The sequence below is a fragment of the Rhinatrema bivittatum genome, chromosome 17, assembly GCF_901001135.1.
Source record: "Rhinatrema bivittatum chromosome 17, aRhiBiv1.1, whole genome shotgun sequence".
Classification (NCBI taxonomy): domain Eukaryota; kingdom Metazoa; phylum Chordata; class Amphibia; order Gymnophiona; family Rhinatrematidae; genus Rhinatrema; species Rhinatrema bivittatum.
This window is the reverse complement of record NC_042631.1, coordinates 47,462,503-47,490,279: the sequence shown is the minus strand read 5'-3', so window position 1 is coordinate 47,490,279 and position 27,777 is coordinate 47,462,503. Positions and strand designations below refer to the sequence as shown.

Below are 27,777 nucleotides of genomic sequence, written 5' to 3'. Positions count from 1 at the left end.
TGCACGTATCTGGAACTGTTTGAAGCTGTTTGTGCGGAGTTGGGTATCTCAGCGCTCTCCTCCCCGATCTCTTTAGTCTTCTCTTCCCCAAGAAGATCTTCCCTCTCGGCTCTCTCCTGGGTCGGGTAGAATGTCATCACTGAGCGGGCCACCCGGATGTGATTGGTGCTTGAAGGGCGTCAAGCATCTATGTCCACCTTCTCGGCCGCTTGCCCGTCGGGGAGTTTTAATCTGATCCTTCAGGCCCTCTGTGCGGCTCTGTTCGAACCTCTCCGTCACGCTACCTTGAAAGCTCTTATGCTTAAGACTGTCTTTCTGGTCTCTATCTCTTCTGCTCGTCGGATCTCGGTGATCCACGCGCTGTCCTGTCGGGAACCTTTTTTTTTTTGCGATTTTCCGATTCTGGGGTATCCCTCGTGACGGGCCCTTCCTTCTTAGTGAAGGTTCTTCTAACCTCCATGTCAACCTGTCGGCAGAACTCCCTGCGTTTTCCCTTGCGACTGGGGACGATTTCCGTAAACTTGATACCATACGAGTTCTACTTCGCTATCTCCAGGTTACCCATGGCTTTCGGGTCTCGGTTCATCTTTTGTCCTCTGGAGTGGGCCCATTCAGGGTATGCCGACTTCTAAGACCACTATCGCGCGGTGGTTGAAGGAAGCGATCTCCTCGGCCTATCTTTGTCGAGGTCGGGCGGTTCCCGAGGGCTTTATGGCTCATTCACTGCATTCTCCAGCTACTTCCTGGGCAGACAGTCAATCGGTCTCTCCACAGGAGATTTGCAGTGCCGCCACTTGGACGTCCTTGCATACTTTTGCTTGACACTACCGCCTGGAGGTGCAAGCTCCGCTTCTTGGTTCTTTTGGGCTACAAGTGCTTCGAGCGGGACTGTCTCAGTCCCACCCAGTTTAGGGAAGCTTTGGTACATCCCACAGTCTGGACTGATCCGGGTACGTACAGGGAAAGGAAAATTAGTTCTTACCTGTTAATTTTCGTTCCTGTAGTACCACGGATCAGTCCATATGCCCTTCCCTGTTTGTCTTTTTTTCTGTCCTCTCGAAGCTTGTTTCTCTTGCAGATTTGTAGATTTCCACACATCTTTTTTGTACATGAATACTGAGCAAATACACCGGAAGCCTTGGTTGCCCAGCACCAAGTATATGCAAGAGCGGTTAGTCATACCATATCTATTACATTGTTCTACATCTGCTCCATTGAGCTTTCTGGTTACTTGCTTGATCCTATTCTGGTTTTGTTGTTTTCTGCTTTGACAATGGTTATACTGAAGGGTTACAGGATAGGCTCTGTCCTCATATAGGATATCCTTTCAGTTTTAGTCTGTCTCCACCTGCTGGAAAGGAGGCTCAACCCACAGTCTGGACTGATCCGTGGTACTACAGGAACGAAAATTAACAGGTAAGAACTAATTTTCCTATCTTCGACCACTCTTCCAGCTTCCTTAAATCCCATCTCATTCTCTCCACTCCTTCTGGCGTGTCCACTCTGTTGCAGATCTTAGTATCATCCGCAAAAAGGCAAACCTTACCTTCTATCCCGTCCGCAGTGTCGCTCACAAAGATATGTTTTGAATGTTATCCTGCTTTCACCTGGAAGCCAATGCAATTTGTGAAGTATAGTGTTATATGGTTGGTTGCTCTGGTTCCTACCAAAATTCTAGCGGTGGTACTTTGAAAAAGCTGGAGACATTTCATGCTGTATTGCATGAGGCCAATAAATAGGGAGTTACAGTAGTCAGTATGGCAGGTGATTATTGCATGGAAACTGTAGCAAGAATGTATTTGTCAAGGTAGTTCTGCAAGTGGCAGATCTGGTGCAGGTACATGAAAGAACCACCTTCGTAATGTGAGATTCCATGGTGAGGTTTTGGTTGAGCTGAACGCTTAGGCTTCATACTAACTTCTTAGGCTCTAAGAGAACATGTCACAGAAGGCAACAATCGTGGAGGATGACTATCTGCTGAGCCAGCGGAGCTCCCATTTGGAGGGGTTTAGTTTGAGTTTGTGGTAGCTAAGCCATTGGACTACTGCTGTGAAACAATTGTTGAGGTTTGCAAAAGATGCAGTTTGGTCAGACCCAATTTCAATGCATAGTTCAATGTCATTAGCAAATAGTTGATATTCAAAGACTGAATAATGTCACAAATGGGCTGGATGTAAATACTGAAAAGGACTGGAAAGAGTACCGAGCCCTGGGGTACTCCACAGGTTAGGTCTCTGAGACTGAATAATTCATTGGCCTATGTGACAGATTGGGTTCTGTTGCTTAGGAATAATTTGAATCATTTTAGGGCCATCCCTTCAATTCCAGTGCCCCCAATGTAAGATCAGGAGCTGGTGATCATCAGTGTCAAAGGCAGCTGAAAAATTAAAGAGGACAAAGGAATCACCACTTTGGTCTGCATATAGATAGACACTAGTGGTGATGGCCAAAACAACAGATTGCATACCATGGCCTTTTCTGAAAACAGATTGATAATAATGCAGGATATTATACTCTTTTAGGAAGTCCAGGAGCTGGAGGTAAATCACTTTTTCCACTACCTGTGGACAAGAAGGGAAGACTTGAAACTGGGTAATAGTTGTCTATTTTGGGATCAGAGCCAGGTTTCTTTAGGATGGGTTTGATGATAGCAAGGCAGGGAACCTTGAGTTAAAATGGTATTTATTATATTGGTTAAACAGGGGGTTAAGTCTTGCTTCAGATTACAAATGAATGTGGGGAGGATCGGCTCTAATGGGCTCACAGATTGTTTGATTCTCTGGAGGATCTTCACATCCTGGAGGAAGATTGACCTGAAGTTTGACTGGAGAAAGTAGGAATGGATTTGCGAAGATATGAGTCAGAGTGATACAGCTCATGAAGTGGACTGGGTCTTATTTATTTTATTTATCGTTTTTCTATACTGATGTTCGTTTGCACATCACATTGGTTTACAGTGAACAAGTATGAACACATGGAACACAAGTGAACAAGTATGAACACAAGTAAACTAGCAAAATAGCAAGAGAAAAGAAATTACATCTCACCATAAAAAGCCAACATTACAATATTTCAGGTCAGTTGAAATAAAGAGAGAGGGGTGAAGCTTAAGGGTGGGGTAGAGAGAAGGTCAATAGCTAACTGTATCATAGTTATATACCATATATTAAATACAAAATTATAACTATATACAATGTTATATATGTGGCTTAAGAAGATTAGTATGCAGAAGGGCTATATGCACGGGCGTATATTTTAGGGGTGATAGGGAGTGGGTATTGATTGAATGATGGGGGGGGGTTATGAAAAGGCCTGCTTGAATAACCAGGTTTTCAATTTTTTCTTGAGGTTTTGTGTGCTGGGCTCTAGTCTTAGATCTTGGGGCATGGATTTCCAGATGGAGGATCCAGCAATAGATAGTGCTCGTTCCCTGGTGGAGTTCAGGTGTGTGAGTTTGGGATCGGGTGTCGGCAGGGACCCGTTGTTTGCGGATCTTGTGGCTCTTTTTGGTGTTTGAAAGTTGAAGGAGGGGTTTATCCAGTGTAAGTTTTGATTATGTAAGATCTTGTGTATTGATGGTAGGCTCTTGAAGAGAATTCTGAAGTGGATTGGGAGCCAGTGGAGGTCTTTTAGGATGGGAGTGATGTATTTGTTTCTTCTGGTGTTTGTGAGGACTCTGGCAGTGGCATTTTGTAGCATTTGGAGGGGTTTGAGTGTAGTAGTTGGGAGGCAAAGTAGTATAGAGTTGCAGTAGTCTATCTTGGAGAAGATTATTGCTAGGAGGACGGTTCAGAAATCATTGTGGTGTAGGAGAGGGTCTTAAATTTTTTAGAATGTGTAGTTTAAAGTAGCAGTCTTTTAACGTTGCATTAATGAATTTTTTTAAATTCAGTTCGCTGTCCAAGATTACACCTAGGTCTCTTACATCTTGTGCAATGGGCTGTTGAGGATGAAGGGAGTTGATGTCGGTAGGGTCTTTTGACTTAGTTTGTGGCATATGACTAGGAGTTCGGTTTTGGAGGTGTTAAGGACGAGGTTCATTTGGGTGAGTAATTGGTTGATGTTATTGAGATAGGTTTCCCAAAGTTGGAGTGATTTAGGTATGGATTCTGTGATGGAGATTAGAATTTGGACATCATCTGCATAGATGAAGAGCATAGATGAAGCCCTAGTTTGGATAAAAGTTTGCATATGGGAAGCATATAGATATTGAAGAGTGTGGATGAAAGAGATGAACCTTGGGGTACTCCTTGAGTGAGTTTCATGCCATTGCCAGGATTGCCATCCGCGCCACAGCTGGCCCAGCTGTTCGTCCAGCATATCTTTCGGCTACACGGCCTACCCCAAAGTATTCTGTCGGATCGAGGCCCTCAATTCACAGCCAAGTTCTGGAGGGCTCTCTGTCAAAAGTTCGACGTCACCCTGGATTATACGTCGGGCTATCACCCTCAGACCAATGGACTCGCGGAGCGAACCAACCAGACGTTGAAGCAGTTCCTCCGCATCTACGTCAATGAAAAACAAGATGACTGGGCTAGCTTGTTACCATGGGCTGAATTCGCTCTTAACTCCCATCTCTCCGCAGCTACGGGATCCTCTCCGTTCCAAATTGTGTATGGAAAGCAGCCACGACTGCCTCTGCTCGTGCCCATCACAGTGCCATCTCCGCTGGCCCAGCTCTCGGCGGAAGAGCTACATCGCCTGTGGGTATCCACACAACGCGCCCTGATCAAGGCCGGTCAGGCGGCTAAGAGGTATGCGGACCAACGGAGAAGACCTTATCCGCCTTTTAAACCGGGCCAAAAGGTTTGGCTAAGTACGCAATTCATCCGGTTGAAGCTGCCATCATTGCGACTAGCCCCGCGATTCATCGGGCCGTATCCCATTATCCGACAGGTGGGTTCTGTCTCTTACCAACTCCGTCTTCCTCCGTCTCTCAAGATACACAACACGTTCCACGTCTCCCTCCTAAAACCTCTGGTATTGTCATGGCCCTCCAGCACGCCTCCTACTCCCCAACCTGTCGCCTCCGAAGATGACCTCACCTATCAGGTCCGGGAGGTACTAGATGTGAGGAAGCATCGAAAGAAGTGGGAGTACCTGTTAGCGTGGGAAGGCTTCGGCTTCGGCCCCGAGGAGAACTCCTGGGAGCCCCTGGCTAACATCCTGGATCGGAGTCTATTGGATCAGTTCCACCGAGACCACCCGTCCAAACCCAGGCCTCCAGGGAGACGCCCTAAAGAGGGGGGTACTGTTGTGCTCCGCGGCCGTGGCGCCCCACGACCGCGTTCCCCTACCTGCCTCTCAGCACCATGAAAGCCCCGGGGGAGGGCTCCGACTCGGGCCCGTGCTGCCCGCTGCAGGGGAAGCCGTCCTGCTTCCCTCAGCGGCGTCTCTCCTCCACCGGGGAGATCAATATGGCCGCCGCCATGAGATCCAAGATGGCCGCCGTCAACTCATTTGCATTTAAAGGGACCTGGGCCCTTTAACTAGACTCACCTGTTTCCAATGATCCAGAGCAGAGGAAGTATATAGGGAGGCTTCCTCTGCTCATTCCTTGACTTGGCAACGTCTCCTGTGAGCTTTGTCCAGTCTTCTTGCTTCGGTGAGTTCTTCGAGCTTGGCTTCTGCTTTGTCTTCCTGGTTCCTCACTTCGGATTGGCTTACGGTGATTCTCTGGTTCCTGACTTCGGATTGGCTTACGGTGATTCTCTGGTTCCTGACTTTGGATTGGCAAGCGGTGATTCTCTGGGGCACGACTTCGGACTGGTGAGCGACGACCCTCTGGCACTCGACCTAGGACTCCCTCAAGTCTCCGTCTCCAAGGGCCCACCTAAGTCCCAGCGGCCCGGGTCCCTATAGGCTCCTCCTGGGGGGACCGCGGGCTTCCAGGGCGAAGCTCCAGTTGGCCTTTGCACCGTTGCTCTGACCTCCATAGGTCCACCTAAGTCCCAGCGGTCGGGTCCCTACGGGCTCCTCCCGGGGGGACCACAGACCACCAGTGGTGAAGAACACAGCGCCTCATCTCGTCTTTTCATCGCCTCTGTATTCGCCTCAGCCTCCAGTGCCAAGGGTCAGCTGGTCCCGCCTCCTGTTCTGCCTCGCCACCCGACAAGAGAGCCTACGGACCCTCCGAAAGGTACACCACCCTCTTGTCGGCCAAGGGTCCACAAGCCCGAGCATAACAAAGACAGGTGGAGGTGGGAAGGAGGAATAAATAGCTTGGATTTTTCCAAGAAAAATTGATCAAAGTCTTAAGCTGTGTTATCCTCTGTGGTGGTAAAAATTATAAGTGGTTCGGGCTTGAAGAGTTTTTGTGCTAATTCAAAGAGTTTACGTGATTCATTCATAATAGTTTAAGTTATTTGGAGATGAAATATCTTTTTGCTTGACGAATGGCTGTTCCCTGTACATACCCAGATCAGTCCATACTCCTGGGTTTTGCCTCCCTTCCAGCAGATGGAGACAGAGAAAAACTATGAAAGCACCCCCTCTCAATCCAGTGTTCCACCTGCATCTCTTAATTAGACTTAAGAAGACTGTAATCTGTAAGCATTTGTATTCATTGTAAGAATTTGTATTTATTATTTAGCTATTTACATTGATCTGTTACCACTTGGTCCTGTTCTCTCCTTTACCTCAAGTTCTAAGTTCCTACAAAGTTAGCCTTGTTATTTTATACCCACTTGTTTGATGTAATTTTCCAATATTGGTTCTGTGTAAACCGAAGTGGTATGTACTAGTACATGAACTCCGGTATATAAAAGCCTTTAAATAAATAAAATAAATAAATAAATAAGTATTTCTCTGTCTCCAGCAGATGGAGGTGGTGCAAAACCTGCGATTCTGAACCAATCTTAAGGGTTTAAAAAAAAAAAAAAGTAAAAAGGAATCAAGCAGGACAAGAAGAAATAGAAATTCCTCCCAGGGGGTTGGCAGGTCCTGGTGGGACCATCCCCCCCTGGTAGCAGGTACTAGAAGAGCAGGGGTTGGGAACCCAAATTACTTGTGATCTTGGGCGCTGGGGTGACAGCCGGTGGTCCGGCTCCCTTCCCATCCAGCTTGGATCCAGAGAAGCCTTGCTCTCTTTGCTGGTAAAGTTAATTGAAAAAAAAAAAAGAGAGTGTAGCAGTGTGCTTAGCTACATGGCAGCAGCGGTCCCATCACTGGAAGCGGTCGGGGGTAGGGCTTGCGGTCAGGGGAAGGTCCTGCTCTTCAGTGTTCCTTTGTCAGCACCTGCTGCGCGCTCACATTCGCGCCGGCCATGCTGTGTGCTAATTGCTGCTCTGCTTGTGGGGAGCCAGCTTCACGGCTCTTCCGGGTGGGCCTTTACTCCCACTGCTTCCCTGGAAGGGAGGGTTCATTGGAGGCAGCTGTAGCAGCAGCGGGGAAGCACCGCGGTGCAGGTAAGCTGCACACTGTCCCAGAGAGTGAGGCTGACCTGTTCCCACTGAGCGTGGAAATGACAGCCATGTTGAAAGCTTTCAAAGCTGCTGAGGAAAGGATGGCAGGGGGAGGGGATCTCCCGCCAGATCTGTCGCTGGCTGACTTGAGCCCTGAGGAGCCTCAGGAATCCCTGTATGAGCTGTCAGAGGAAGACCCTGATCCTGTGGAGGGGAATTTGAGGGGTCCAGCTGGTTTTATCACTGACTTTGTGCTTCTGGTGCACAAAGCTTACTTAGCCAGCCAGTCCCAGAAGAGAAGTTCTTCCAGATGCAGGCTTGTCGAGGGGCCGCCCAGGAAGGTCCCCAAGCGGAAGGAGCCGCAGGGGCCATTAGGATCCGGAAGGTCAGGGGTCCCTTGCCACAGGGTGACAAGAGACCCTCCTTCAGAGGAATCCAACCAGGGGAGGCCCTCGGGGGAGGGAAGAGCTGAATCCTCTGACTCCGCACGTCCTGGCGGAACTGGGCATACCGGTCCCAAGGACGATCCAGACCAGGTCACTGAGGATCCAGTCATTGCAGGTTTGCGAGGTCCGGCCAAGACCTTCTCATTTCATAGAATGGTTCAGTGGTTAATCGTCCAGGAGTGAGATACTCCGGAGATGGGCCTGAAAGAAGACAGGGCTATGGACAAACTCTATCCCTTGCCTGAGGAGACACTGGAGCTTTTGAGGGTGTCTAAGATTGACGCTTTGCTGTCAGCTGTCACGAAGGGAACCACCATCCTGGTAGCCGGGGCAGCGGCCCTGAAAGACCTCCAGGATAGAAAGCTGGAGGTACATCTCAAGAAGCTATTTGAGGTTTTGGCCCTCAGCATTCGGGCTGCAGTCTGTAGCAGCTTCTCGGGTGAGCCTGAGGTGGGTTCAGCAGTTGCTGAGTGCTAAAGACTTCCCGCGTTAGGAGTCGGTGTAGGCAGAGCACATAGAAGCGGTGGCCTATGGGGCCAACGCCTTATACGATCTCCTTTGTACCTCCTCCAGAACTAAGGTGTCAGCAGTCTTGGAGAGGAGGTTTTTATGGTTATACAACTGGTCGGCTGACGTTTCTTCTAAGGCTCAGCTTAGTGTGCTTACTGTTGCGGCTCCGGGTCGGCCCCGGCCACTGCACTCACAGTTGCGCGGTTCCGCTCCGCTCCAGCCCTCCCCGGGCCTCCGAGGGCCCGTTCCGCCACGTTTCCGGCGTCCCCACGCGGCGCCCAGGCCTGCCTCCGCTTCCCCTGTGCTGCTGCCGCGCCGCCGAAGCAGCCGGCGTCTTGCCGCGGCTGGCTCCGCCCCCTAGGGGCACGCGCGCGTCTCGGCCCGAGATTTAAAGGGCCAGGCGCGGGGAACCTGCCTCCACCCTCCAGTGACGTCAGACGCAACTGGGCTACTTAAGCCCTGCAGCCCCTCTCCTCAGAGCCTTGCAACGAGGTTCCCAGGTTCATCCTGCTCCCAGTTGCTGTGTTCCTGCTCGTCGCTTGATCTCCTGGTTTTCGACTTCGGATTGGCTTGTGGTTCTTCCTGGCTCCTGACTCTGGCTTGGCTTTCGGTACTTCTCTGGCTCTTGACTTGGACTGGCTGACGACGATCCCCTGGCTCTAGACGCGGACTGGCTGACGGCGATTCTCCGGCACCTGACCCTGGCCTGGTGAGCAACGACTCCGTCGGTAGAGATCTCCTAAGTCCCAGCGGCCGGGTTCCTACGGGCTCCTCCCGGGGGGACACCGGCTTCCAGGGTGAATCGCCTAAGTCCCAGCGGCCGGACTCCTACGAGCTCCTCTCGGGGGAGTACCGGCTTCCAGGGCGAAGATCCTCTCCCACCGGGTCAGCCTCTTCTCCTGGCCCTTGGTCGCATAGGGCCCTTCGTGTCTTCCTCTCAGCTGTCCGCGAGCCTGTCTTCGCCGCCTCCCGGTTGGAACTGGTGTCTCTACCTCTCTAAGGTATTCCATCTCCTGGTTCCGATCGGCCCAAGGGTCCACGAAGCTTACAGATTGCAAGGCCATGGACCCGGCGGACCTTGCCGGTCTCAAGGCTATTCCAGGCCTGGCCCAGAAGTTGCAGCAACAACAGAGCTGCCTCGACACGCTGATGTCGACAGTACAACGTCTGGCAGATCGCGTTGATGGAGCCTCCGCAGCAAGTTCCCGGGCGTCTATGTCCCAGGCCAGTCCCGACTCCGCCGCTCCCGTACAGATGCCTGCTCCATCCCGATATTCAGGGGATCCGAAGGCATGCAGGGGGTTCCTCAATCAATGCTACATCCGCTTCGATCTACTACCCGCCCAATTCCCTACGGACCGAGTCAAGACGACCTTTATAATCTCCCTCCTGGAGGGGAGACCTCTGTCTTGGGCTTCAGCTCTTTGGGAACGACAGGATTCCCGACTGAATAATCTGGTTCAGTTTGTCAAAGCCTTCCGCAGAGTCTTCGACGAGCCTTCCCGGGCCTCCATGGCCGCTTCCGAACTGCTTCAGCTCCGGCAGGGCAATCGGCCCCTAGAGGAGTACGCCACAGAGTTCCAGACCCTGGCCACTGAGCTGGCCTGGGGGACCGACAGCTTGCACGGCATCTTCATGGAAGGCATCTCTCCTCGTCTTCAGGATGAGCTCGCCGGCCGTGACCTCCCCGACGACCTTCAAGAGCTCATTGAACTAGCTGGGCGCATAGACCGACGAATTCAGCGTCGGTTCCGAGAGCGACGGCCTACTCAGGGCCAAACCACACGCAGGATCACTCCGTCTCGAGTCCGGACGTCTCCGCCTGCAGCCACCACTCCATCAACCGAGGAACCCATGCAGTTGGGTCGTGGTCCCCTATCTTCTGAGGAACGCCGATGCCGCCGTACCCAAGGACTGTGTCTTTACTGCGGGGGCCAGGGGCATTTTCTGGCCCGCTGTACCGAGCGTCTGGGAAACGCCCGAACCTAGAGCTCAGCGGGGAGTTGACTCTAGGCAACATTTCACCTAGCTCCCCATGTACCGTTCCGGTACGCCTGTGTCTTCCGGAGGGAGGCTTCGACACCCTAGCCTTACTCGATTCCGGGTCCGGGGGGAATTTCGTCCTCCAGGAGCTGGTACAACAGCTACAGCTCGAGGTTTGCCCGCAAGAACCGCCTGTGCGGGTTTCCTCCATTCAAGGGAACCCACTTCCTGGTATAATATCCACTCGCACCAGCCCTCTGAAGCTTCAGGTGGGATCCCTCCACCAGGAGGAAATCTCGTTTCTTATCCTGGAAAAATCCATCCACCCAGTCATCCTGGGCCTACCCTGGCTTAGGAAGCACTCTCCGGTGATCGATTGGAGGTCTCTACAGATTACCTCCTGGAGTTCTGCGTGCCACCGTCATTGCCTTCCTGCACGCCCGCTGCAACCCATTTCGCTCTGCACGGCTTCGTTAACAGTACCTCCACAGTACCATGCCTTTCAGGATGTTTTCTCCAAGGAGAAGGCAGAACTACTCCCGGAGCACCGACCCTTTGATTGCGCAATTAATTTACTACCAGGAACCACACCGCCCCGTGGGAGAGTCTACCCCCTGTCTCTGCCGGAAACCCAAGCTATGTCTGCCTATATTAAGGAAAACTTGGATCGGGGTTTCATCCGACCCTCCAAATCCCCGACTGGGGCCGGGTTTTTCTTCGTAGGGAAGAAGGACGGGTCTCTTCGCCCCTGTATTGATTATCGGGGTTTGAATCAAATCACTCGCCGAGACCGTTACCCGTTGCCTCTGATTCCAGAGCTGCTGGACCGCCTCCAAGGGGCTCGTGTTTTCACAAAACTAGACCTCAGGGGTGCTTACAACCTCGTTCGAATACGCCCAGGGGATGAGTGGAAAACCGCTTTTAACACCAGGGACGGCCATTACGAGTACCTTGTTATGCCTTTTGGTCTCTGTAACGCCCCAGCAGTATTCCAAAATCTTATGAACGAGGTCCTCCGGGACTTCTTATATACGTCTGTTATCGTGTACCTGGATGACGTATTGATCTATTCCCAGGATCTCAAGTCACATCGGCAACACGTCCGGCAAGTTCTTCGGAAGCTAAGGGAGAACCACTTGTACGCTAAGCTAGAGAAGTGCCAGTTCGAACAAGAGGCACTGCCCTTCCTAGGATATATTGTCTCCTCTACGGGCTTCCGAATGGATCCGGACAAGGTGAGCGCCATCAAGGGTTGGCCACAACCATCGGGAGTGAAAGCTCTTCAGCGGTTTTTAGGCTTCGCGAACTTCTACCGCCAGTTTATCCCGCATTACTCTAGCCTGGTTGCCCCTCTGACGGCCCTCACACGGAAGGGTGCGGACGCCCGAAACTGGTCTCCAGCTGCCAGACAGTCCTTCCAGGATCTCAAGGAGGCTTTCTTACAGGACACTTGTCTCCGGCATCCGGACCCTCAACGCCAATTTATAGTGGAGGTGGATGCTTCCGATGTCGCCGTCGGGGCGGTGCTGCTCCAAACCTCTTCGACCGGCAAGACCCGGCCTTGCTCATACTTCTCCCGCAAGTTTTCTCCGGCCGAGAGGAATTACGGGATTGGCGACAAGGAGCTGTTGGCCATAAAATTAGCGTTCGAGGAATGGCGGCAGTGGTTGGAGGGAGCCCAACATCCGATCATCGTATATACCGATCATAAGAATCTGCAATACTTGTCTCATGCTCAGAGGCTGAATCCCCGACAGGCCCACTGGTCCCTCTTTTTTAGTCGGTTCGACTTCTCGCTTCATTATCGACCCGCAGCCAAGAATGTCCGGGCAGATGCCCTCTCTCGCACCACAGAGGTTGACGACACAACGGAGCCCCCTCAGTACATATTGGACCCAGCTAAAGTCCTACTGGCCGCCACGGACGTAGGACCTGAGGGGAGGACGGTGGTTCCAGTCCGTTCCCGGAGGAAGGTTCTGGCATGGGCACACGACTCCTTGACGGCTGGCCACCCTGGGATTTTGCGAACCCTGGAGTTGCTCACTGAATTTTATTGGTGGCCGCGGGTGAAGGAGGATGTCCGGCACTATGTTCAGTCTTGTCCCACGTGCGCTCAGCAAAAGCCGCCACCAGGACGCCCGTGGGGTCTACTCCAGCCGCTCCCTATTCCCACAGAACCGTGGTCCCACCTATCCACCGACTTTGTGGTGGAGTTGCCTCCCTCTGAGGGGAAAACCGTAATTTGGGTCACGATTGACCGCTTCTCTAAGATGGCACATTTCATCCCTTTACCCAAGCTACCTATGGCTCCTGAGCTGGCTGACTTCTTTGTCCAGCATATTTTCCGACTACATGGACTGCCCTCGCATATTGCTTCGGATCGCGGACCCCAATTTACGGCTAAGTACTGGAGGGCATTATGCAAAAAGTTTGGGATACAGTTGGATTTCACCACGGCATTTCATCCCCAGGGTAACGGCCAAGTGGAGCGGACCAATCGGTCTCTTAAGACCTTTCTCCGAGCTTTTGTGGATGAGCTCCAAGACAACTGGGCCTCTCTCCTTCCCTGGGCGGAATTTTCTCACAATCGCCATAAGCACTCCGCTATGCTACAGTCCCCCTTTCAGCTAGTCTATGGGAGGGTCCCAAGACCCCCACTGCCATTACCGGTGACCGTTACCTCTCCGGCAGCACAGCTAACGGCTAGCCAGCTTCACCACCTCTGGATTTCCACGCAGGAGAAGCTCCGCAGCACTGCAGCTCGGTTCAAGACGTATGCAGATCGATCTCGACGGCCCGCTCCGGTATTCCTACCCGGGACAAGGGTATGGCTAAGTACTAAGCACATTCAATTGCGGACCCCCTCCATGAGATTAGCGCCTCGTTACATTGGACCCTTTCCGGTGGCCGAACGCATAGGGGCTGTATCCTATAGATTGCGACTGCCCTCCTCGCTTAGGATCCATGATGTCTTCCACGTGTCCCTCCTCAAACCGCTGGTACTCTCTCGATTTCGGGCTTCCCCGCCGGAGCCCTCCAATATTTCCTCGGATCCGGATGTCATCTACACGGTACAAGAGGTCTTGGATGTCCGGTGCCGTCGCCACCGCTGGGAGTACCTACTGTCTTGGGAAGGTTACGGCCCGGAGGAGAATTCTTGGGAGCCTGCTTCCCACGTCCTGGATAAGGACCTTCTTCGGCAGTTCCACCTCCGCCATCCGGACAAACCACGACCCCCCGGGAGGGGGCGTAAGGGGGGGGGTACTGTTGCGGCTCCGGGTCGGCCCCGGCCACTGCACTCACAGTTGCGCGGTTCCGCTCCGCTCCAGCCCTCCCCGGGCCTCCGAGGGCCCGTGCTGCCACGTTTCCGGCGTCCCCACGCGGCGCCCAGGCCTGCCTCCGCTTCCCCTGTGCTGCTGCCGCGCCGCCGAAGCAGCCGGCGTCTTGCCGCGGCTGGCTCCGCCCCCTAGGGGCACGCGCGCGTCTCGGCCCGAGATTTAAAGGGCCAGGCGCGGGGAACCTGCCTCCACCCTCCAGTGACGTCAGACGCGACTGGGCTACTTAAGCCCTGCAGCCCCTCTCCTCAGAGCCTTGCAACGAGGTTCCCAGGTTCGTCCTGCTCCCAGTTGCTGTGTTCCTGCTCGTCGCTTGATCTCCTGGTTTTCGACTTCGGATTGGCTTGTGGTTCTTCCTGGCTCCTGACTCTGGCTTGGCTTTCGGTACTTCTCTGGCTCTTGACTTGGACTGGCTGACGACGATCCCCTGGCTCTAGACGCGGACTGGCTGACGGCGATTCTCCGGCACCTGACCTTGGCCTGGTGAGCAACGACTCCGTCGGTAGAGATCTCCTAAGTCCCAGCGGCCGGGTTCCTCCGGGCTCCTCCCGGGGGGACACCGGCTTCCAGGGTGAATCGCCTAAGTCCCAGCGGCCGGACTCCTACGAGCTCCTCTCGGGGGAGTACCGGCTTCCAGGGCGAAGATCCTCTCCCACCGGGTCAGCCTCTCCTCCTGGCCCTTGGTCGCATAGGGCCCTTCGTGTCTTCCTCTCAGCTGTCCGCGAGCCTGTCTTCGCCGCCTCCCGGTTGGAACCGGTGTCTCTACCTCTCTAAGGTATTCCATCTCCTGGTTCCGATCGGCCCAAGGGTCCACGAAGCTTACACTTCCTTTTAAGGGCAAGCTCCTTTTTGGAGAGGACTTGGAGCAGCTGATAAAGTTTCTGGGCGATAATAAGGTGCACAAGCTGTCGTAAGATAAACCTAAGGGGACTAAAGGCTTTCTTCCAACCCGCTCTCGCTTTCAGGGGCAAAAGTGCTTCCACCTGGAGCGTGCTGGAGACAGACCTCGGGGAGGACCCAGTCCTGGTCTCAGTCCTTTCGCGGACAGAGTGAGCCGAAATGGTGCCGATCAGGGGTCCCTCGGATCCAAGTCATCTCAATGTGATAGTGCCGACCGATTCTTCGATCCCAGTAATTGGTGGGAGACTGTCTCTTTTTTTACGAGGAATGGGTCAAGATAATGTCGGACCAGTGGGTTCTAAGTGTCATAGAGTGAGGCTACGCCTCAGAATTTGCTCGGCCTCTAAGAGACCTATTTATGATCTCTCCCTGCAGTTCACCAATGAAGAAACTAATTGTTCAGCAGACCATTCACAGCTAGAGTGTCTGGGTGCCATTGTTCCCATTCCCCAGGAAGAGTGGGGAACAGGGCGTTATTCCATTTATTTCATGGTGCCGAAAAAGTAAGGGTCTTTCTGTCCGATTCTAGACCTGAAGAAAGTGAACAGGGCCCTCAAAGTTCCACGTTTCCAGATGGAGACCCTGTGCTCTGTCATTGCAGCGGTGTGCAGCGGGAAGTTCTTGGCTTCCCTGGATCTGACGGAAGCATATCTGCACATCGGTATCCACAGGGATCATCAAAGGTTTCTCCAATTCATGATTCTCAGAAAGCATTTCCAGTTTTGTGCCCTCCCATTTGGCCTGGCTAGGCTTCAAGGACTTTCACCAAGGTGATAGTGGTAGTGAAGGCAGCCTTCAGAAGGGAGGGGGTGCTAGTTCACCCATATCTGGATGACTGGCTCATTCGAGCAAAGTTGGAGAAACTCTGCAGGCAGGCAGTGAAAATTGTCTTGCACAGTTTGAGATCCCTGGGCTGGGTCGCCAATCAGTCCAAGAGTCATCTTCATCCTTCTCAGGTCCTGGACTTCTTAGGAGCACGCTTCGATACCCGAGTGGGCAAGATTTTCCTCTCAAAGGAACGAATTGCCAAACTGCAGGCGCAAGTTTGGCACCTTTTAGATGCTCAAGTACCCAGGGTCTGGGATTACTTGCAGGTCCATGGCTCCATGGAGTTGGTCCCTTGGGTGTTTGCTCATATGAGGCCTTTACAGAAAGTGTTTCTCTCCCGTTAGGACCCGATGTCGAAGGCGTTTCAGATTCCTTTACTGCTTTCAGAGTCCCGCCAGATCCAGTCTTAGTTGGTGGCTTGCCCAAGACCACTTGGGGCACAGGCTGGACCTCGAGGTGCCTCAGTGGGTGATAATGACCATGGATGCCAGCCTCTCAGGTTGGGGAGCAGTGTGCCAGTCTCAATCAGTCCAGGGCCAATGGTCGATGGAAGAAGCAAAGTGGTCCATCAATCGTCTAGAGACGACAGTGGTGCACTTGGAATTGAAGAGTTTCCTTCCACTCCTGCATAATCGGGTAATCAGGGTTCTATCGGACAATGCGATGACAGTAGCCTATATCAACTGTTAGGGAGGAACCGGTAGCTCTGGAAGCGGAGATGATGATGGCCTGAGTGGAACAGCATTTAGCCTTGCTTGCGGCATTGCACATAGCGGGGACCGACAATGTGCAAGCGGATTTTCTGAGCCGCCAGCGGTTAGACCCAGGAGAGTGGGAGCTGTTAGAAAGCACAATGACATTAATTTCCCACAGATGGGGAGCTCCTCATATGGACTTGATGGCAACTCAAAAGAATGCCAAGGCACCACGTTTCTTCAGTCGCAGAAAGGAGCATGGAGCAGAAGGGGTCGGTGCCCCAGTGCTTCCTTGGCTGCACGATGTTGTGATCTATGTGTTTCCTCCATGGTCTTTGGTGGGCAAGATCCTAAAGAGAATAGAAGTTCACCCAGGGAAGGTGATTCTAGTGCCACCGGAGTGGCTATGAAGGCCTTGGTTCACGGACCTAGTCAAACTCGCAGTGGATGGCCCACTGAGGCTGAGTCATCTTCCAAATCTGCTTCGTCAAGGCCCTATATCTTTTGATCAGGCGGATCGCTTTTGTCTAGTGGCCTTGCTTTTGAAAGGAGACAAGGAAAAAAAGGATATCCAGAAGATGTCATTGCACTCTACTTCAGGCTTGTAAGACCTCTACTTCCTTAACTTATGTCAGGGTGTGGAAGGTCTTCAAATCTCAGTGTCAGGAGCAGGGTGTTCTTCCTCGACAATCCTCGGTAGCACAGATTCTGGCTTTCTTACAGAAAGGCCTAAACAAAGGGTTGTCATTTAATTCCCTGCAGGTACAGGTGGTGGCCTTGGGCTGCTTGAGAGGCAAGATTCAGGGGACGGCCCTGGCAGCGCATCCGGATGTGGGACGTTTTCTTCGGGGGGACAAAGCATTTGAACCCCCCAGTCCGTCAAGTATGTCCTTCCTGGAGCCTTAATTTGGTTCTCAGAGTCATGTACGAAGCTCCCTTTGAGCCTCTTAAGAGGGCCACCATAAAGGATTTAAGTCTGAAGGTAGTTTTTTTGGAGCAATTTGCTCAGCTAAGAGGATATCTGAGCTTCAAGCCCTCTCTTACAGGGAACCTTTTTTAAGAATTTCTGATTCTGGAGTCTCACTCAGAATGGTTCCATCCTTTCTACCAAAGGTCATCTCGGCTTTCCACTTAAATCAATCAGTGGGGCTTATGGCCTTTCCAAATTTGGATATGGATTCGCCTCATGCAAGGGAATTGAGGCATTAGGATGTCAGGATAGTCTTTTCGCGCTATCTAGAGTTCACTAATGGTTTTCGACTCTCAGATCATCTTTTTGAGCTATAGAGAGGCACCAAAAAGGGTCATAAAGTGTCAAAAGTGACAATAGCAAATTGGTTGAAAAAGGCCATTGCGTCCACTTATATTTATCCAAGATAGTTTGAAGGAGAGACTGTAGAAAAGGCTTCTGCAGTCTCAAAAGTTCATGTCTTGACATCTTCAGATAATTTTGATGTTGGTCCAGCAAACGGAGTCACAGCATATAAAGAATCCCATTTTCTGCAGGACTGCAGAGCTAACACATCTACTAGAACTCTGCACATTGCAGAGTAAAAGGTGTCAGGCTGCCAGAAGGAATTGTCAGAGGAGAAAAAGCTGAATTATGTCATTATCCTGTTACAATTATATTTTCTTTTCATATAGCACTGGCAAATATGCAACACATAGCACAGTAAATAGAGCAAAGTTAATACAGGGCTACTACACAGCTCATTTCTTTGTACATTAATGGTAACACTAATGTATGTATTATCTAGATTTGACTGGCCAAGATAGGTGGCTACTACGAAAATCAACACTAGCCACCTAACTTTCTCCCCACCAAGTCCAGCCAGAATTCTCAATCTCAATGAATTTTTAAAGATTTTATAGCCAGCTAAGTCCTTATTTAGTCTGCTAGATCTTTTTGAAAATTCACCTTTATTGGTACATGTTTTGTATATCTTGGTGTCAATATTCAGCTGCTGAGCGGCTAGTTAAGTTAGCCAGATAGAAATATCCGGCTAACTTAAATGGAATGTTCAGCAGTGCGGCTGCACCGCTGAATAAACCTGGCTAAATTAAAGTTAGCTGGATATGTCTTTCCAACTAACTTTAGACCTGCCGTAAGGCATGTTTAGAGTTAGCCAGTTAACAGATCGATACTGTAACGTGCGGTTGAAGATTTCCCGTCTGTAACGTACTGTGAGCGCACAATTCGGACGCGTAAGGCGAGCCAGCGATACAGTCTCCAGTTTCACACGTCCTTAGCGCTTCTTAAAACAGACGCATAACCCTTTCCGCACCCAGCATGTATATGATATGTAAATGAACGAATTAGCTGTTTAATGAAGGAATTAGCTATTCCCCTCCGATACTGTGACGCGCGCTCAGATTATCTCCTTTGTAACCCGCTATTTTGCCGCGTCCTTAACCTGTTAGTTTACCGCCTACCCTCTACTTGGTGTTAGTGTGGTGCTCGAAAATTAAAACGGGAATAAAGTGTAAAAATGGGGGTAAAACCAAAGGGAGTAAAGTGTAAAAAACCATGGACGACCTCCATATTAACATTGCAGCGTAAGTTGTTTATATATATGTATAAATACCTGGGCGCGTGTTCGATCCAGGCCGTGGCCGGAGCGGGCGGGTGGGCGTGCATTTCCTGTCACTTTCCGAATCCCCCAGGCGTGCGGTCATCGAGGCGGCGGCGGCGGGAGCCAGCATGCGGATGGGCGCCCGTTCATCCAGGCGGCGGCGGCGGTGGGAGCCGGCGGGCGGGTGGGTGCGTGTTGGATCCAGGCGGCGGCGGGAGCCGGCGGGCGGCTGGGCGCCCGTTCATCCAGGCGGCAGCGGGAGCCGGCGGGCGGGTGGGCGCGCGTTCGATCCAGGCGGCGGTAGGAGCCGGCAGGCGGGTGGGCGCATGTTCGATCCAGGCCGTGGCCGGAGCGGGCGGGGGGGCGTGCGTTCATCCAGGCAGAGGGAGCCGGCGGCTCCCTCTGCCTGGATGAATGCATGACCCCCGCCGGCAGTGAATGAATGCCCGTGCGATTTCGGCGCTCAAGGCGTGACGTCATGACGCTTGACGTCACGGCATGTGACTGCCTTGAGCGCCGAAATTGCACGGGCATTCATTCACTGCCGGCGGGGGCCGTGCATTCATCCAGGCAGAGGGAGCCGGCGGCGAAAGCGGCTGCTTTCGCCGCCGGCTCCCTCTGCCTGGATGAATGCACGCCCACCCGCCCGCTCAGGCGGCGGCCTGGATCGAACATGCGCCCACCCGCCCGCCGGCTCCCACCGCCGCCTGGATCGAACGCGCGCCCACCCGCCCGCCGGCTCCCGCCGCCGCCTGGATCCAACGCGCACCCACCCGCCCGCCGGCTCCCGCCGCCGCCTCGATGACCGCACACCTGGGGGATTCGGAAAGTGACAGGTATTTATACATTTATTTATTTATTTTTATTTAAAAGTGTTTGTATACCGTCTTTACAAACAGTGTTTAATCAAAACGGTTTACATAACTAAATAAAAAACAAATGTAAATAAAGATTTAAATTTAAAAGAACATAAAGATTATCAAATTATAAAAGCTCAAAATTACAAAAATATATAATAAAAATAAAAATCTAAAACAATGAATAGTTTACATAAAAAATAAATCAATATATAATAATGTTGTGCCCTGTGTGATGGAGAAGTAGTTATTTATTTATTTATTTATTTGAGGTTTCTTATATACCGAGGCACGTTTGAAAACAAAACATCACCTCGGTTCACAATATAACATAACTTAGCAACCAGCTTTACAATATTAGCATTAACAGGGAGAGGGTTAACAGGGGACAATACATGAATTATATACAGGAATAATATATGCTTGCTGGGCAGACTGGATGGGCCATTTGGTCTTCTTCTGCCGTCATTTCTGTGTTTCTATGTTTCTATAAATGTACATGTTAATTTTAACAAATGAGTTAAATAAGGCAGTGACGGTATTTGGGGGGAAAGTAATGGAGGGAGGGGAGGAGGAGGAGAATACCTACAGGGGTGGGGGGTAGGGAAGGAGGGGAGAGGTCGGGGATCGGTCAGGCGGTCAAGAAGTATCTTTGGTGAGAGATAGTTCGTTAGTCAGGGAACGCTAGTTTGAAAAGCCATGTTTTAAGGTTGTGTTTAAATTTTTTGTGGCAGGGTTCCTGGCGTAGTTGGGAAGGCATTTTGTTCCAGTGGGCGATTCCTGTGATGATGAAAGATCGATCTCTAAAGGTGGAATGCTTCATGAGTTTAGGAGAGGGTATTTGGAGTTTGGCCTGGTGATGTGTTCTTGTGGGTCTTGTTGGAGTGTGGAGCAGGAGATGTTCTGGGAACCATTGCATGTCTTGGTTATGAATGGCTTTGTGTATGAGCGTGAGTACTTTATATATAATCCTTGAGGCCACGGGGAGCCAGTGTAATGATTGAAGGACGGGTGTGATGTGGTCATGACGGTGAGTGTTTGTAAGGATACGTGCGGCAGCATTTTGTAATAGCTGTAGGGGTTGTAGAGTGATTTTTGGTAATCCTAGGAGGATGGCGTTACAGTAATCAAGTTTGGATAGGATCATAGCTTGCAGAACTGTGCGGAAGTCAGAGGTGTGAAGGAGAGGTTTGATTCTCTTCAAGGTGTGGAGTTTGAAGAATCCGCTTTTTATGGTCCCTGAAATGAATTTTTTGAGGTTGAATTGGTTGTCTATCATAATACCAAGGTTGCGGGCTTGTGGGGTGGTAGGGTAACTGTGTAGTGCAGTGGTAGGGAGTGGGGGGGGAGGGTAGTTGGGTAGTGTAGGGGAGAGACTGCCTGCGGGGTTGTTAGGGGGGGAAAGAATGAGTATCTCTGTTTTGTTGGTGTTGAGTGCTAGGAAGTTATCGGAGAGCAACTTATTTATCTCAGATAGTGCAGATTTCCAGATCATCATTGCATTTTCAATGGAATCAGTGATAGGGATTAGTACCTGCACGTCATCGGCATATATGAAGTGCTGGATACCTAGTTTAGAGAGGAGATGGCAGAGGGGGAGGAGGTATATATTAAAGAGTGTAGAAGAGAGGGATGAACCCTGAGGTACTCCTTGAGATAGCTTGACAGGGTTGGATTTGTTACAACCAATTTTTACACTGTAGCTACTGTCACAGAGGTATGATTGGAACCATAGTAAGGCTGTGCCAGCAATGCCAATTTCCATGAGACGTTTGATGAGTGTGAGGTGGTTGACGGTGTCAAACGCCGCAGAGATATCTAATAGTGCAAGTATGTGGGATTGTCCGTTGTCCATGGCTTTAAGTATGGCTTCTGAGAGGGTGATGAGTAACGTTTCTGTACTATGGTGTTTGCGAAAGCCATATTGGGATGTGGAGAGTATGTTGTGTTCCTCAATGTATTCAGTAAGTTGTTTGTTAATTATCCTTTCCAGTATTTTGGAGAGGAAAGGGAGGTTAGATACTGGGCGATAATTGGCTAGTTCATTAGGATCCAGATTAGGTTTTTTGAGAATGGGATTGATAATGGCATGCTTGAGTTGTTTTGGAACTTGGCCTAGAGAAATGGATTTGTTCAGGATGTTTGCGATGTGTTTGGCTGTGGTAGCAGGGCTTGAGAGCAGTATTTTGGTGGGCAGGTTATCTGAGGGGTGATTGGCAGGTTTGATTTTTTTGAGTGTGGTTTCGATTTCAAGTGTAGATGTGTTTTCGAAGTTCGATAGAGAGTAGCTTGGGTTTTTTGTGTGTGGGTGTGATTGTGTGCTATGATTAGTGTATTTTATTGCGTTGTTTTTTGGTGCAGGTGAGTTCGGGGAACCAGAATGAGCTGTAAAGCGTGCCATAATGGTTTCCACTTTAGAAAGGAAATAAGATGCTAGATTCTCACATTTTGTTTCATTGTCATTGTTAGGGGATGCATCTGTCTTGTGATGTAATGAGGCTGTTTACATATTGGAATAGGGCTTGTGGGTTGAACTGGATCTGATGGATTCTTGTGGCATAGAAATCTTTCTTTGCTTTTTCTGTGGCTTTTCGGTAGACATTTAATTGGGAGCGAAACTGAGATAGTGTAGTAGGGAGACGGTTCCTTCGCCAGGTTTTCTCTAGTTTACGAAGGTTATGTTTCATGGTTTTAAGTTCATTTACATACCATGGTTTTTTGTTATTCTTTTCTAGGTTGATTTTTTTGGTTTGAGAGGGGCAAAGTCTATCTGCTATGTTGGTGGTGATTTGGAACCATGAAGAGGTGGCGGAGTGAGCATCTCTGAGGTCAAGGTTAGGTAGTTCCTCTGATAGGGCCTCTGTGATATCTTCAGTTTTAGCCTGTTTACGGAATGTGATAGTTTTTGTGGGTTGTGAGGATTGGGGGGAGTTTTGTATAGTGCAACAAGTATCGATACGGTAGTGATCTGACCAGGGGATAGGCGTACAGAGGGGGTGTTCAGCTTGGATTAAGGTATTGGTGAATATAAGGTCAAGGGTATGACCCGCTTTGTGTGTAGGGTCAGTCACAATCTGTTTGAATCCAAGGGCGTTTATAGCTGTTAGTATGGTTTCGCATGCTGGGGATAGGGGGTCACAGTTGACATGGAGATTGAAGTCTCCGAGGATGATGGCTGGGTTGGCAATGTTTATGTGTTTAGAGATGTATTCTATGAGGGGGGAGGGGTTCTTTTCTAGGATGCCAGGTGGGGCGTAAATTAAGCAGAGTAGGAGTGAGCTAGATTTAAAGATGCTTATCTCTAATTTGGGTGGGGGGGAGGGTAGATTGGAGAGAGAAGTTGAATCTCTTTTTGGCGGCAAGGAGAAGTCCACCCCCTTTCTTTTTGGGTCTAGGAATGGAGAAGATGCTATATAGGTCTGTAGGGAGTTGGTTGTTTAATGCAGTGTCGGTATCCTTTAACCAGGATTCTGTAATGGCACATATGTCAGGGGATTTGTCAGTAAGTATGTCATATAGTAGGGTAGTTTTCTTTACAATAGATTGAGCATTTAGAAGTAGGAGAGAGAAGGTCATTAAGCCTAACAGTTGTGTAAGGGGAGTGGTCATTACGGGTATAAGTGATCTGTGTAGTGTGTTTTGGTAGGTGTCTCGGATCACTTTATAGGAAGTGTAGTAGTGTGTAATGGTGGGAATATGTTGTATGTGTTGATAACCCATGTTGCAGATTCGTGTGTGGGTTGCAGTATAGTAGGTGGTTGATAGATGTGGGAGGTAGGGTTGTTTGCTGCAGGGAGGGTGGAAGAGATGAAAAACATTAACATAGACTATTCACTCTTACATTTGAAATGTCAGGTATCACATAGACTATCTATCTATATTTGAGAAATCAGTTATAACATAGACTATCCATCCACATTTGAGTTATCAGATACAGCATAGATTCTTCACTTTTGAATTTGCGATATCAACAGGGGGCATTAGCATAATAGAAAGTAGTAGAGGTTGTATCGGGGTGGGTGAAACAGCGACATAGGAAGTCAAGTGATATTATACTACAAATAGATTCTGCTGTACTGATTTCCCTAGAAGTGTGGTTCTTCGTTCTGATTGTAACAGATTTTCCTGTTTGTGGCAATGTTACCTTTTATGGTGGGTAGGGGATGCCTTTTCCTTAAGCCTGTGTACCCATAGGACAGCGGAAGTTTTGCTGAAATATGCAGGAGGTAGGTTCGTTGGGTGTGCGGTCTGTCTGCGGTGGTCTTCCTTCGGGTCTGCACGAAGGGGCGCACAAAGGGGCAGGCCCCTTTGTCGTGCTCCTTCGGCGTGCGACGCCAAGGTGTCGCGGGTGATTTAAAGGCCTCCTGGCCCTGCTCTGATTGGCGGTGCTGCACTCGTTTTTAGTGGCTGCCGGCCAGGAGGAGGGCTGAAGGAGGAGCCCGTGGTCAGCGCAGGGGTCTGCCGGGGTGAGGGTGCGATTGAGGGCCTTACCCCGGTGGGTCTCGGCGCCGGCTGCGCAGGCCTCGCACGGTCCCGTCCCGCTGGAGAAGTCGGTGAAGAGGTGAGTTTTCGTCGCCGCGGGTGATTTAAAGGCCTCCTGGCCCTGCTCTGATTGGCGGTGCTGCGCTCGTTTTTAGTGGCTGCCGGCCGGGAGGAGGGCTGAAGGAGGAGCTCGTGGTCCGGGGACGGCGCCTCGTGGTCGGCGCGGGGGTCTGCCGGGGTGAGGGTGCGATTGAAGGCCTTACCCCGGTGGGTCTCGGCGCCGGCTGCGCAGGCCTCGCACGGTCCCGTCCCGCTGGAGAAGTCGGTGAAGAGGTGAGTTTTCGTCGCCGCGGGTGATTTAAAGGCCTCCTGGCCCTGCTCTGATTGGCGGTGCTGCGCTCGTTTTTAGTGGCTGCCGGCCGGGAGGAGGGCTGAAGGAGGAGCCCGTGGTCCGGGGACGGCGCCTCGTGGTCGGCGCGGGGGTCTGCCGGGGTGAGGGTGCGATTGAGGGCCTTACCCCGGTGGGTCTCGGCGCCGGCTGCGCAGGCCTCGCACGGTCCCATCCCGCTGGAGAAGTCGGTGAAGAGGTGAGTTTTCGTCGCCGCGGGTGATTTAAAGGCCTCCTGGCCCTGCTCTGATTGGCGGTGCTGCGCTCGTTTTTAGTGGCTGCCGGCCGGGAGGAGGGCTGAAGGAGGAGCCCGTGGTCCGGGGACGGCGCCTCGTGGTCGGCGCGGGGGTCTGCCGGGGTGAGGGTGCGATTGAGGGCCTTACCCCGGTGGGTCTTGGCGCCGGCTGCGCAGGCCTCGCACGGTCCCGTCCCGCTGGAGAAGTCGGTGAAGAGTTATGTTATTTAGTGTGTGATATATGGAAAGCAGATTGAAATAAATGTGTTTTTAGGGATTTTTTGAAGTGTTTGGAGTTGGATATGGATCTTAAAGAGTCTGGTAATGCGTTCCATAAGATTGGTCCAATGACAGAGAATGATCTTTTTCTGGTGATGTCAAGACGGGCCTGTCGTGGTGATGGGATGTCTAAGAGGTTTTTGTCCAGTGATCTTAGATGTCTGGTGGGTTTGTAAATCCGGAGAATGGAACATAAGGTAATTGAATTAGGAGTGTAGATGAGAGAGTGTATAATGGACAGGATCTTGAATTGTATTCTGTATTTAATTGGTAACCAATGTATTGATTGAAGTATCGGAGTGATGTAATTTTTTATGGGAGAGTTTGTTAAGATACGTGCTGCTGCGTTTTGGATCAGTTGAAGTGAGTGAAGTGTGTTATCTGGGAGACCTATATAAAGAGAATTACAGTAGTCAAGCCCAGAAAAGATGAGTGATTGAAGTATAGTCCGAAAATCGTGAAAGAAAAGTAGAGGACGAAGCCGTTTCAAGAGTTGAAGCTTATAAAATCAACTTCTGGTAATTATGGATATGTGTTGTTTTAATGAAAGATCTGAATTAATGGTTATACCTAAATTTTTTGCAGATTTGGAGATGGGGATAGTGATACTGTTAAATACGCTGCAATGTTAATATGGAGGTCGTCCATGGTTTTTTACACTTTATTCCCTTTGGTTTTACCTCCATTTTTTACACTTTATTCCCGTTTTAATTTTCGCCGTGCTCCTTGCTTCGGGAGGAGGGGAACCATCCACTTCCTGGTGCCTGTCATTTCAAATGTCATTTAAAATGACATTTGAAATGACAGGCACCAGCGCACCCAGGATACTGTATAGGCGCTGTATTAGCGCCTATACAGTAAAATGGGTTGCGCGGGCCTAACGCTTCGCAGCCGCGGCTTGCATTTGCATGCAATTTGAAGAGAGTATCGAGCAGTAGGTGAAGAGAACTGTGCATGCGGGCAACGAGGGTGCGCCTGGCACTGCCGCACTCTTTCTAACGCGGCCTTACTGTATCGACCTGTAAGTTAACCACCTAACTCCAAATATCAGAGTTAGCTGGTTAACTTAACTCCGCTCCTCCCAGGAATGCTCCCGACTTATCCGGCTAAATTCTAGCTATCCAGCTGGAATTTAGCTGGATAATACTTTTAAATATGCGGCTAAGCCAATTAGATGGATAGCTTTCCCGTTATCTGTCTAAATGGCTTTTGAATATCTATCCCCTATATTCCTGTTCTATTTCCTGAAAATTAAAAAGTAATCTTTGCAAATTTAGGAAGAACTGAAGTAGGCAGAGTAACTCCTTTTGGTTTTCTTGTAAACTGTCTGCTTAAGGTTGAACATGTGCTTTCCTGACTTACTTAGGTGTTAGATCAAAATCGGAAAGGATTTCTGACCAAAGAGGAGCTGATGAAGTACATGACTGAAGAAGGTAATGACTGCTTTTAATTATAAGGAAAACACGGGGGAATATCCAGCAAGTGATGCACTTAATGACCTCAGCCATTGCGCTCTCACTCCTTATGTTAAAGTTAGTCCACATTTTCTAAGAACCTTAAGCTTCTGTGAGCATCGCTTTGCAATTCTGTCTCGAGAGCAATTCCTAGAACTACAATGTTCTGCTTATGGCAACAGTGAGGTGAATATTCAAAGGATTTGTCCGAGATTTCACTATTTTCCGTTGCTCCCTGGCTACATTTTGTCCGGCTAACGCGCTACCCAGGCAAAATGTACTGAAATAAGAAGAGGTGGCACTGGGAGCCTGCCCAAGGCGCAGTTTCACTTTGTCAGGGAGGTGCTGTTTTCTTAGCACAGTTCCCAGTTAACCAGGTTCGTCTGGTTGGAAAGGTCAGTATTCAGCAGAACATACCCAGGGAAGTGTTCCATTGAATATACTCTGATAAAGTTATCCGGATAGCTTTAGGATAGATATTTTTCCAACCAGACTTATCAAGCTAATTTTGTCCAGATAGAGCTAAAAATAGCATTTCCCATACAAAGTGAAACCCCAGCACCATCTCTTCTTATCCGGTAAAATTTAATGCAGCTAATGAGTTACCCAGACAGAAATTTAGCCAGGGGTGAAGGAAAATTCAAATCTTGTTTCCTCTTCATCCAGAAGGACTGGTCCAGACCAGGGTTTTATTAACAGGCTTGCTGATCTCTCCTAATATACATGCGTGCTGACACCAGCCTGCTCGAATGCTCTGTATCCAGCAGATGGTAGGCGAACATCTTGCACTGTGGACTGCGGGGCAGTTAGGTTGGGTGAACAGGAAGAAAGGTAATGAACAGCTTCTGAGGTGAAAGGATGATTTTCTTTCCCTCAGTTGAGCATAGCCCTGGATTGAATTGGCTACTGATGTGCAGCTCCTGAGGTGAAAGCCTTTACTCCCTCCTTCAGCTGAGCAGAGTCATGGGAGTATAGATGGCAGAAAGCAGCTCCTGAGGTGAAAATATAAACGCTCTCCCTCGACAAAGCAGAGCCTAGGCTAAGGGGGATCGCTAGTAGGCTATTGCTTGGCCCCTCTCCCTCCCTCCTGCGGTGCTCATTGAAGAAAAAAAAAAAGAAGCAAAAGGTTTAGTTTTCCGCTTCCTTTATTGAAGCACTTAAAGTTGTAAAAAATAAAAAAATAAAAATAAATCAACCGGCAGCAAAGAGGAGTCTGGGCAGGAGGTTAAGGAAAGTGGCTAACAGACTCAAGAGCCCAGAGACTTTGAGGACACGGCATGGGGGAGGTAGTGGCTGTCCTTTGCACAGTGTGGGAAGATCCGCGCTCTGCAGCTCCCTAGGGCTCACAGGCAGCAAAGGGTGCATTGCAGCACGATGGGGTTTCCCATTCGATAGAGCCATTCAGGTAA

At 50.4% G+C, this 27,777-nt stretch overlaps 1 protein-coding gene across 2 annotated transcripts in view; it reads left to right on the top strand.

Annotated features, from left to right (window-relative positions):
- EFCAB2 (EF-hand calcium binding domain 2) overlaps window positions 1–27,777 on the top strand; it is a 122,152-nt gene that overhangs the window by 82,460 nt on the left and 11,915 nt on the right. For both annotated transcript variants that reach the window (XM_029583001.1, XM_029583002.1), the window contains exon 6: window positions 26,281–26,347. In XM_029583001.1, the coding sequence (XP_029438861.1) occupies window positions 26,281–26,347 (67 nt within the window). The remainder of the gene's footprint in view (window positions 1–26,280; window positions 26,348–27,777) is intronic.